At 38.2% G+C, this 12,880-nt stretch overlaps 1 protein-coding gene across 3 annotated transcripts in view; it reads left to right on the forward strand.

Moving 5' to 3' along the window:
- SPIDR (scaffold protein involved in DNA repair) overlaps positions 1-12,880 on the forward strand; it is a 401,999-nt gene that overhangs the window by 31,373 nt on the left and 357,746 nt on the right. For all 3 annotated transcript variants that reach the window (XM_010351608.3, XM_010351611.3, XM_074386636.1), the window contains exons 4-5: positions 5,041-5,220; positions 10,694-10,857. In XM_010351608.3, coding sequence (XP_010349910.3) covers positions 5,041-5,220; positions 10,694-10,857 — 344 coding nt within the window. The remainder of the gene's footprint in view (positions 1-5,040; positions 5,221-10,693; positions 10,858-12,880) is intronic.

Genomic DNA, 12,880 nt, shown 5'->3' on the forward strand with positions numbered 1-12,880 from the left:
GGATTTCTTAAACTAATACTTTAAAAGCTACTGTTAAAAATGAACCGGTTCTAGGAAATTCCCCAAGTCCCTTTTCCTATGAATCTCTACTACAAATAGCAAGCCTTTATTAAGTTATTAACAATACTTTTTTTGCTTAACAAGCTGCATATATTATAAATAAAGTAACTATACATTCATACAAGGTCTTTTAACCTTTCAGTATATATTAATCATTATGTAGAGTAGAAAGTACATCAGAGTATTGGTCAAATAAGTACGGGCATGGGAAAATCATCCGAAATATCATTTTGTTATTAAAGACAAGGCAACAACTTATTTAATATTTCTTTCTCAAAGTTGAATTTACTATACATATTTTAAGTCTTCAGAAAAGATTAAAACCATATCTGTTTAAAGAAAAATATTTTTCCTCCCCATGTACTGTAAAGGTTTAGAAACCAAATTAACTTGATCTTTGACTATTATAGTGTTTGGCACTATGAGAAAAGGAAAAAATTAAAATTAGCTGGCAAATAAAAAATTACTAACTTTATTATTATTTCTGGACCTGCCTTTTCCCTCACTGGACCACTGGCTTCTTAAGGGCAGACTCCATCTGTTGCTCATCTTTATATTCTGGCTGAACTAGTTCCCAAAGGTTGGATCACAGCCTTTGGAAGTACCACAAACTGGGTGGCTTAATCAGCAGAAACTGTCTCACAGTTCTGTAGGCCAGAACTCCAAAATGAAGCTATTGGCAGGGTTGGTTCCTTCTGAGGGTTGTAGGGGAAGAATCTATTCTAGACCTCTCTCCTTGGCTTATGGATGACTGCCTTCTCCTTCTGTCTCTTTGCCAGGTCTCTTCACATTGTCTTCTCAGTGCATGTCTGTCTTTGTGTCCAGATTTCCCCTTATAAGGATTCCAGTCGTCTTGGATTAGGGCCCACCCTAATGATCTCACTTGAATTTGATTACCTCTGTGAAGACCTTGTTTCCAAATAAAGTCACATTCTGAGGTACAGAAGGTTAGGACTTCAACATATGAATTTTGGGGGGAACACCATTCAGCTCATAACACCAGGTGCTAGGACAGTGCCTGGCACACAGTGGGCACCCCGAAATGTTCAGTCTGGCTAATATTCATCCTATGGTTCCATTGGAATGAGACATTATCTCAAGGATACTCTCTTTTCAGCAAGTAAAATGAGTTACTAATCAATTCCTGGTAATGGTTTTAACTATCTAGTTGTTCAGTCAGGTGCCTATAATTCATGGGTTTATAAATCTAGAGTCCTGTTCTCTGAGGTTTTGAATGACATAACTAATGATGATCCCGTCTTTTAAATTAAATGGTGCAAAAGCACCAGTTACATATTTCCTTGGATACTCACATCCAACTAATGGTGAAAGCAATGGCAGGTCTGTCTGACTTGGGAGCTTCGCATAATGGTTAAGAACATGGACTCAGAAGCTAAACTGCCCGGGTGAATCTCTCAGGCACCACAGCTGCTGGCGGAAAAGAGGCATTACATTTGGGAAGTCATTTCCAGTGAATGACTCATAACCTAGAAACTGTATGAATAAAGCTGGTAAATTCACCTAAATATAAAGGGAAAAACAGCATGGCCAGAATGACACACGTAAGTCTGGTAGGGTGGCACACATCTGTAGTCCCTGCTACTTGGGGAGGCTGTGGCAGGAAGATCACTTGAGCCCAGGAGTTTGAGGCTGCAGTGAGCTGTGATCATGCCTGTGTATAGCTGCTGCACTCCTCCTGGGCAACATAGCAAGACCACATCTCTTACAAAAAATTACACGTCTATACACAAAATTTAAAATTCAGAAAAACCAGGGAAAACATTTGTGGCTCATGTCACAGACCAAGGCTGATCTTTTTAATAAAGAACTATCAGAAGTTAATCTAGGGGAAAAAAGATAACTATTGCAAAAATAATGATTATGAAGGGACTGTTTTCAGGAAACATAAATGATTTTCAAACATACGAAAAGATGCTGAGCCTCAAGGACACTGAGAGATCATTTTTTTCTCATCAGTTCATCCAAAATCTTAGCATATGTCTGTTTGTTCTTTTACGTTCTTTTGAAATCTTTTAAAAACGTGTACTTTGGTTTTACATATCTTCTAAGTTTCTTATAGGTTCTTTTTTTTTTTTTGCTACTGCTTTAAATTTAAATTTGATTTCTGTATTACAGTTTGTACCTTGCTACTTTTATTGGACTTTCTTTTTTTTTTTTTTTTTAGACGGAGTTTCGCTCTTGTTACCCAGGCTGGAGTGCAATGGCGCGATCTCGGCTCACCGCAACCTCCGCCTCCTGGGTTCAAGCAATTCTCCTGCCTCAGCCTCCTGAGTAGCTGGGATTACAGGCATGCGCCACCATGCCCAGCTAATTTTTTGTATTTTTAGTAGAGATGGGGTTTCACCATGTTGACCAGGATGGTCTCGATCTCCTGACTTCGTGATCCACCTGTCTCAGCCTCCCAAAGTGCTGGGATTACAGGCGTGAGCCACCGCGCCCAGCCTGGACTTTCTTATTAATGGTAGTGGTTTTTCAGTTGATTTCTTGACTTTTCCATGAATTCATTTTATAATTTGTAAATAGCGATAATTTTCTTTTTGACGTATTTTTCAGATGCATAACAATGATAGAGTTTGATAATGTCTCTTGCAAGCAAGTACTCAGCTTAGTTTTATTAGCTATTTAGATAGATGTAGATTCTTAAGGATATTCTGAATAGTTTATTTTTCCTTTTGTAACATGAACGATAGGCCACTTCAGTAATTCTAGATGTTTGTGGCACAAAGTAAGTGTTCAGTAAATGTTGACTATTCCATGTTTTTGTGCCTTTGTAAGTACTGTTTTTTCAGACATCATCTTGTCAGTGAATCCTCTTTTCCTGATCAGTGCAAGGAGAGCATTCAATTTTTTTGTGCCACCATTATTCTGTGACATACATCTGGTATAGTGTTAAGGTTTTTTCATGATTAGTGTTTCCTTGCAGACCACACATATTCCTTGTGAGGAGTTTTCTTTTTTAGAGACAGGATCTTACTGTGTTACTCAGGCTGGAATGCAGTGGCACAATCATAGCTCACTGCAACTTCAGACTTTTTCACTTAAACTTGTCCTCTTTTTCAGACTCCCAACTAGCTGGGACTACAGAGATGCACCACCATGCCCAGCTAATTTTTTAATTTCTTATAGATAAGGGGTCTCACTGTGTTGCCTAGGCTGGGGTTTTCTTCGTTTCTTCATGGCTTACTGTATCAGAGGGGTTCTGTAAATATATAGCTAATGAAGCCTAAGTTTATTTTCTGTAAAACATGAATTTTATAAATATCTAATCTCTTAATTTCATAGTGTTTTGAAATGTGCTTTGAAATATGTCAAATACCATACCACATAGGATAAGATATATATATATATATATGTACATACATTTTAGCATTATATCTACAATTATGAATGTGAACAGAATAATTGATTTTTATTAGGTATATATTCTTTTTCTGATCAGTATCAGAAAAATTTGCTGTTGACTTTTGATTCTGCCAAGATGAAATAGCCCCATTCTGTCTAGGTTTTCCAGCTATCAGAATGGCTACAATAAAAAATACTAACACCACCAAATACTGGTGAGGTTGTAGAGAAACTGGATCACCAGTACATTGCAGGTATACAGTAAAATGGTACAGCCACTCTGGGAAATAGTCTCGCCGTTTCTTAAAGAGTAAACATGCAATTACCATATAACTCAACAACTGCACCCTTAGGCATTTGTCCCAGAGAATGAAAATTAAATTCACATAAAATCCTGTACACAGATGTTCATAAGCAGCTTTGTTCATAATAGCCCCAAACTAGAAACAACACAGATGTCCTTCAGGAAGTGAATGATGGAACAAACTATGGTGCATAGTACCTTGGTGTACTTTTTAGTAATAAAAAGAAGATAAATGTTGATATACACAACTGAGATGACTAGGAAATTATGCTGAGTGAAAAAAAGCCAATCCTCAAAGGTTACATAGTGATTTCATTTATGTAACTTTTTTTTTTGTTTGAGACCGAGTTTCACTCTTGTTGCCCAGGCTGTAGTTCAGTGGCTTGATCTTGGCTCACTGTAACCTCTGGCTCCTGGGTTCAAGCAATTCTCCTGCTTCAGCCTCCCCAGTAGCTGGGATTACAGATGCTGCAACCGTTCCCAGCTAATTTTTTTTATTTTTAGTAGAGACGGGGTTTCACTATGTTGGCCAGGCTGGTCTCGATCATATAACATTCTTAAAATGAAAACATTACAGAAATGCAAAACAGTATGGTTCACAGAGTTCAGGGATTGATATGGGGCCAGGAGATTATGTGGCAATAAAAAGGTAATACAGGGCGTCCTGTGGTGATAGAATTGATCTGTAGCTTGACTGGATCAATGTCAGTATCCTGGTTGTGTTGTGCTACAGTTTTGCAAGATGCTACCATTGGAGGGACTGGGTGAAGGGATACAAGGATTTTCTGTTATTTCTTACATATAGTTATATGTGAATCTACTATTATCTTAAAATAAAAAGTTTAGTGAAATACAAGGTTTGCTGTCAAGTGTTCTGTGCACCCTGCTCCCAGAGTTCTTAACACGACAAAGGAAGCACACAGAAGCATTCATGTTATTCATAAGTTTGACTTTGTGTTTTGCATTTAAAAAGATTTTTTTGTTTCATCGAATGTCCCAGGAAGTTATACTTTTATAAATGTTATTTCAAGTCTTACTTTTCCAGTTTTCTTTTGTGCTCCAGTCATTTTCCTTTTCTTGTATAACTTAACCAGTTCTACTTCTTTTTCTTCTTGGAACTTAGCTTCAACTCAGAGAATGTTAGTGAGATTGTACATAGCACTTTGGGCAGGAAGATTTGATGTAGACATTCCTTTTCCTATCACAGAGTTTTGTGTATTTGTGACTTTGGCAAAATTACATGCATAAAATTGTATTCTAATAAATAGCCATGTAAGGGGATCATATTTATGTGCTTTCTTTTTCTTCAACAGAAACCACCACATCTAAGAGCACCAATGAGCTTACAGACATTACATGGAGTTCCAGTGGAAGTGATTTGTCAGATGAAGATAAGACACTTTCTAAATTACAGAGAGATAATGGATGTGGCTCTAGAATAGACAGATTTTGTAACAGGAATATTTTGTGTCCAGAAGATGGGGCCAGTGAAGGTAAATTGATAATTTTGTTAGAAATCCAGTTTCTGTTAAATATTGGATTTAATATTGGGAGAAACTTACATTCATTTCTTGTATTTATCATTAACATTCCACCTATCAGAATGGCTACAATAAAAAATAGTGACAATACCAAATGCTGATGCAGTTGTGGAGAGACAGGATCACCAATACATTGCAGGTACACAGTAAAATGGTACAGCCACCGTGGAAAACAGTCTGGCAGTTTCTTAAAGACTGACTAACTATGCATTTACCATGTAACTCAGCAACTGCACCCTTAGACATTTGTCCCAGAGAATGAAAATTAAATTCCTTTCTAATAGGATTTTACCGAGTCCCACCCTCTGTGCTAAACACTTCAGAAACATTTTCTTACTTAATATTTCTCACGGTAACTGTAAGAGATAAGTATTATTTTTACAGTTAACAACTTAAGCTTGGACTTACAAGAATGGATTGGGATTCTCTTTTGCTCCATAGCCAGTTCCTTCAACTTCTACACAGTGTTACACCCATACTGCCTTCTTGCCAACTTGTTATTGTTGAGTAACTACTGTGACAACCAATGTGTGGTAGAGGTGTAACATACTGACAAATTTCTATTCAGATGGTGTTTTATACTGTGTCATGTGTTAGATAATTTAAAGCAAAGCTTTTCATCCTTGACACTCTTGACATTTTGGGTCAGATTATTCTTTGCTATGGGGAGAAGCACTTTCCTATGCCCTGTAGGATATTCTGTGTCCCTGGCCCCTACCTGCTGGGTCACGGTAGGATCCCAGCCATAGGGATGATAAACAAAGATGTCTCCAGATATTGTCAAGGGCCTCCTAAAGTACACAAATCACCCCTAGTTGATAGCCACAGATGTAGAATTACGGAAATCATGTCCTTTTAGAAATTTTAAAATGTACAAATAATCTAGAGTATTTGAAGATCTTAATGTTTTCAAAATAAGCTTGTGACGTTTAACTGACAGTTCATGGTAGTTTCTTAGGGTTAGATTTGTACAGATAGCTTCTCAGGAGGGTAGTTTAATTTCTTTTGACCACTTTGTATCTCATTTTAGTAATTCAGTACCCTTGACATTTTAGTAGTTACCAGGTGAAGTGGTGTTTTAAGATGATGTATAAACTGATAGCACCTGTATTATTAATTCAGACACATTAAATGAAATTTATTGTTACGTAACACTTGGTTTGTCTTCATACGTTTCAGAATACAATTTCAGTAGTACAACTTTGTGCTTTTTGTGGGTAAATAGTAAGGTTTGCAAATTATATCTCATTAAAGCTGGTTTTTTTTTAAAAAGTTTATCTTCTATGAATAGGGACATTCAGTACTTTCTAAAACTCTTAACAGTGGAAATAACGCTTTGGGCTAATTACTTAAGAATGAGTTTATAGTACTTTAAAATTGTTGACTTACCTTAAAATGGTGAGCACTAAGTGACAAGTAGGTGATCCCTTGGGGTTTGTGTAATGCTGTATACAGCTTCTGGTTTATCTTTCTCTCCCCCAGCTCCCATCCTCTGCTCATCTCCTTCCTGTCCCCATGTCTTCCTTCCTTTTTACATTTACTGGATAACAGCTGTTAACATTTATCAAGTTTTTGTTTGACTCAGACATTTGGCTGGGTCTCAGATATGCTTATTTCCTTTGATGTCTACATCTTGTGAGCTAAGTAATATCCTCATTTTATAGAAGAAATATGGGACTTAGAGAAGTCAAGTCACTTGCCCAAAGTCACATAATTAATAAGTGTGCCAGCTGGTGACCAGAACCAGATTTGTCTAACTTCGATGCCGTGTGCCTCAGCACTGTTGTAGTGGTCACCGAAGCTGGCGTCATATCAGAATTACCTTGTGAGCTTTAAAAACAATATGCCTAATGCTGAATACAAGCTCAATATATAAAAATCCATTTTAATTTTATATGAGTAACAAATTATAGGACAGTTTTTAAAAATGTTATGTACATTAATATAACAAAAATAAAATGTTAGATCTAAAATACAAAATGTGTAAGATATTTAGAATTATATAAAAGATTAACAGAAATTAAAATGGAAATTTAAAAAAATCAAAACAATATCCTAGACCTTTATGCAGTGCTGCTGGATTAGTCTCTGGGCCTTAAGGCCTGGAATTGGGTTTGAGAAGGAAGAGTCCTGACTTAAAATTTCAAAATATTTTTCTCTTAAAAATGCTTTCCCTTCCTTTTTTTTTTGGAGACGGAGTCTCACTGTGTCACCCAGTCACTCAGGCTGAAGTGCAATGGCGCATTCTCTGCTCACTGCAGCTTCTGCCTCTTGGATTCAAGTGATTCTCCTACCTCAGCCTCCTGAGTAGCTGGTGTTACAGGTGTGCACCACCACACCCGGCTAATTTTTGTATTTTTAGTAGAGACAGGGTTTCACCATGTTGGCCAGGCTGGTCTCAAACTTCTGACCTCAAGTCATCTGCCTGCTCCGGCCTCCCAAAGTGCTGGAATTACAGACATAAGCTGCTGCGCCTGGCCTCCCTTCCATATGGTTTTTACCAATTATCTAAAAGTTTATATAACTTTGGGAAAATCTCTTAACTTACTGGAGGGAGACCCAATTTCCTTATCTGTAAAATGCAAATTTAAGTGTAATAGTAGTATTCCTGCTTTTTAAAAGTTTTGTGACTACAAAAGTTTTGTGATGCAAGTCCCAATTATTTCATAGCACGTATCACATTACAATATGTATTAATCTGTGGACTACACCAGGCTAGGAATAGTGCTGTTTTCTCTCTTGTATTTGTTTGTTTTGTATTGTGAGTATCTTGAATGGTGTGATGGGCTCTTTTTAGGCACTTGCTTTGTCTAATGAATGAATGAGTGCTTTACAGATGTGTGATGCTGGTAGCAGCTCTGAGGGCACTTGTGTTTTTTTCTTGTCTCTCCCTTGCTTCCTGTTGGGAAGGTTCAGCAGCCTGGAGAATCTCTAATGTGTTCTCCTGCCTGGCTTCCATGACTAAATATGATGTTAGTGTGGGAAGTAGTTGCCATTATGCGTCTGCTTCTCTCAATAGTGATCTGACCTTCAGTCTGTTATGATCATTATAGTGGCTGTTTTTTTAAGAGATGAGGTCTTGCTCTGTAATGCAGGCTGGAGTGCAGTGGATCATAGCTCACTACAGCCTGAAACTCCTGGGCTCAAGCAATCCTCCTGCCTCAGCCTCCTGAGTAACTGAGACTACAGGCACATGCCACCATTCCCAAATTTTAGTGGACTTTTACTGCATCTTCTGGAACAACAGTAACTTTTTTTTTTTTTTTTTTTTTTGAGACAGATTCTTGCTCTGTCGCCAGGCTAGAGTGCAGTGGCATGATCATGGCTCACTGCAACCTCCCCCTCCTGGGTTCAAGCAGTTCTCCTGCCTCAGCCTCCCACTTAGCTGGGACTACAGTCGTGTACCACTATGCCCAGCTAATTTTTGTATTTTTAGTAGGGACAGGGTATCACCATGTTGGCCAGGATGATCTTGATCTCTTGACCTCGTGATCTGCCTGCCTCGGCCTCCCAAAGTGCTGGGATTACAGACATAAGCCACTGAAAAGTATTAATACTTATTTTTGTTTGTTTGTTTATTTCGTTCCATACTTTTAACTTTAGCTTATTTTTTTTTTCTTTTTAAATTTTAAATTCCCTTCAGGTATTAAAGCTAGCATTAAAAAAAAAATGTTACCAGCTGGGAGCCTATAATACCAGCACTTTGGGAGGCTGAGGCAGGTGGATCACAAGGTCAGGAGTTCGAGACCAACCTGACCAACATGGTGAAACTCTGTTTCTACTAAAAACACAAAAATTAGCCAGGAATGCCGGTGCATGCCTGTAATCTCAGCTAGCTACTCAGAAGGCTGAGGCAGGAGAAAAGGTTGACTTGGGAGGTGAGGTTGCAGTGAGCCAAGACTGCGCCATTACACTCTGGCCTGGGTGACAGAGCGAGACACTGTCTCAAAAAATATATATAAGCTCACTTCATTAGAAGTGAGACTGTTGCTGTCACACCTCCAAATAGGACCAAGATTTATAATTAGCTTTCTGAGTTGCTGAAGTAATTCCTAGGGAATACTTGTGCTTTGTATTATAGGGAAGGTTTACGTTACCCTACCTCAGAGACTAATATCTTTAATTACTACTTTTATTTGTTTAAGCATAGCAGATTAGAATCAGTACATTTGGTTACTTATTTTCTAAAAAATAATTTGAGTTTGACTTAAAATTTTGTAAAAGCAGCATTTAGATAATGTTTATGAAGGAAACTAAAGGCGGAAAGACTACTACTATTACACTTAAATTTGCATTTTACTTTCGTTGTTTCCTTACTGATAGAAGAAATCTATCGAAAAAATCATTAGGTGAAAATGTTTGAAGACATATTTTCTGATAGTAGACTGGTTAAATAAACTATGGTTCAGCTATCTAATGTGGAATACTATTTGTAGAAAAGAGTGAGGATACATCCTGCTTATTCATATAGTAAGTCTTCTAATTATGTTTAGTGAAAGAGTTTAGCTGTGTAAGAAAGGAGAAAAAAATAATAATACATAGTTTATTTGCTTAACCATGCCAGGGAAACTACAAGGATACGGAAACACCTACTAAAAGTAGTTAAAATTGGGGTTGGAGTAAGATTTGGAAGAATCAGTGATTTGAGATAAGAGTAGAAATGTACTTTTCACTGTATAAATTTATTTGTTTGTTTTTCTTGAGACGGAGTCTCACTCTGTTGCCCAAGCTGGAGTTCAGTGGCATGATCTCGGGTCACTGCAACCCCCACCTCCCAGGTTCAAGTGATTCTGGTGCCTCAGCCACCTGAGTGGCTAGGACTACAGGTGTGTGCCACCATGCCCAGCTAATTTTTTGTATTTTGTATTTTTTTTTTTTTTTTGAGACGGAGTGTCGCTCTTGTTACCCAGGCTGGAGTGCAATGGCGCGATCTCGGCTCACCGCAACCTCCGCCTCCTGGGTTCAGGCAATTCTCCTGCCTCAGCCTCCTGAGTAGCTGGGATTACAGGCACGCGCCACCATGCCCAGCTAATTTTTTTTTGTATTTTTTAGTAGAGACGGGGTTTCACCGTGTTGACCAGGATGGTCTCGATCTCTTGACCTCGTGATCCACCTGCCTCGGCCTCCCAAAGTGCTGGGATTACAGGCGTGAGCCACCGCGCCCGGCTATATTTTGTATTTTTAATAGAGACAGCATTTTACCTTATTGGTCAAGCTGGTCTTGAACTCCTGAGCTTTGGCATTCCACCCACCTCAGCCTCCCAAAGCACTAGGATTACAGGCATGAGCCACTGTACCCAGTCCTAAATATGTTTTTTAAAATTATTGAGTGACATGGATATATTAACTACTAAGAATAAAAGATTTAAAAGTGAAGGACTTTGGAGATATATAATTAAGCAAGTTAAAAAATTGTATTTTTTAGATGAATTACAGTTCATCGACTGGGAGATCGACAGTGACAGGGCAGATGCTGGTGACTGTCGTGAACTTGAAGATGGCGAGGGCGCTGTGGGAATCTCAGACTGTGCTTCCTGTGCGAGTAGTCGGTCTTTGACAGGTGATGAGGAGCTATCTGAGCTTCCCAAGGTAAGAAGGAATTATTTCAAAGCGTTATTCTCTTTATAACATTTGCTAATCATCGTCTTCTCGTGTGGTGTTTTTTTTTTTTTTTTTCCATCCTTCCTCAAAAACAACCAGTTTGGACTCAGGGGATTCTTTTGTTCTTTACCTGCTTATCTCTAACTAACATGCTTGTGCTGTACTTCCCAACATGGATAAATATTGAGCTTTCTTCTCATTCACTTCCCTCCCTCACTGCACACTGAACTTTTTTTATCCTACCATTCTTCCAGTACAGATATATAGCTTAATTAGATTATATTCAGCATTTATACAATTGTGAATAAATAATGTTGATAACCAAGGGAAATGCTAATTATCATTATTATCCTTTGCACCCATTTGCTTTCCCTAGACTTAATAATTATTTTGGTTTTTGTTCCTTCTGGTTTTATTTATTGATGGAAAAAATACTTTTTCACCATTGCCTAGCTCTCTGTTACGATTTTCAGACAGCAGGCATTCTGTGAGTTTCATTTTTTTGGAGAACTCTTTCCTACAGCCTCCGTGCTGCTCCAGTTTGAACTCAGCATCCTCTCTGCTTTTGTGTACATTGTCACTCACACTTTGCTGTCATTCTGAGAATTTATTAACTTCTCTCCTGGATGGAGCTCCATTATCCGGTACTTCATACTTTCTTGGTTTTCTCTATATTTTGGTTGAACACATCTTCCAGTAACTTCCCGAGGAATGATTTCGCATGTCTGAATATGCGTTTGTCATATTTTGATGTGTGATTGAAATTTTGTATTGAACTTTTAGGTTGGAAATAATTTTCCTTCAAAGTTTTGAAGGCATTGCTTCTTTATCATAGTTTGAGTTGCTGTCAGTAAGCTTGAAGCTATTCTCATTCTTGATCTTTTAAGATTTTCTCTTTATTTCTGTTTTTAAGCAGTTCGATTGTGATATGCTTTGGTATGATTTTTCCGTTGGTGTTTGTCAAGCTTTTTGAATCTGTGGTGTTTTGGGGGTTCCCCAAGACCACCTTCAGGTTCAGCAGTTGACTAGGATGGGACTTGGCATATAGTCATACTTATGGCTATCGTTAATTACACTGAAAGGATACAAATCTATTTTTATTTATTTATTTAGAGACAGGGTCTTGCTGTGTCTCCCAGGCTCAAACGCAGTGGCATAATCATAGCTCACTGCAGCCTTGATCTACTGAGCTCAAGTGATCCTCTCACCTCAGCCTCCAGAGTAGCTGGTACTACAAGCATGTGCCACCACACTCGGCTAAGTTTTTGTAGAAATGGGGTTTTGCCATCTTGCCCAGGCTTGCCTCAAACCCTTGTGTTCAGGGAATCCATCCACCTTGGTCTCCCAAAGTGCTGGAATTGCATTTGTCAGCCACCATGCCTGGCCAAAACGATACAAATTTAAATCAGCAGTCTTCCATGAGTCCTTTCCCAGTGGAGGAACACAGGATGTGCTTAACTCTTCCCAGCAAAATGTTTTGATAGTATTTGTAAAGGGTTATATGTACCCGGGAGCTCATTAGAGACTCAGTGCCCACGGTTTTTATCAGGGACTGGTAACATAGGCACTCTCTCCCTAGAATCTACCCAAATTCCAGACTTCAGAAAGAAAATGAGTATTCAGTATAAACCATATTGTTTATACAGTTTAGGCACATTGAGCCACCCTTCTTATCATTTATGGAATGATGAAGATTCTTCTGAAATCTGTTTTCAGAAACTAGGCAAGGACCCGCTTTGCAAGCAGGGTTTTCTAAGGAAAGCCACTTCAGGCCAACTATGTTAACTCTTTTCTGCATTCATGTGAGTTTGTAGTTTTCATCACATTTGGTAAATGCTTGGCTTTTATTTCTTAAGAAATTTTTTTTCCGACTCCCCTTTTCTTTTCCTCCTGTGACTCCAGTTACATGTATATTAATTAAGCTGCTTGATGATGTGTCCTGTCTCATTTTTTCAGTCATTTGTTTTTTTCCCTTTATTTCATTTTGGGTGGTTTCTGTTGCTACATCTTC

Source organism: Saimiri boliviensis, chromosome 15 (assembly GCF_048565385.1).
Source record: "Saimiri boliviensis isolate mSaiBol1 chromosome 15, mSaiBol1.pri, whole genome shotgun sequence".
NCBI classification, from domain to species: Eukaryota; Metazoa; Chordata; class Mammalia; order Primates; family Cebidae; genus Saimiri; species Saimiri boliviensis.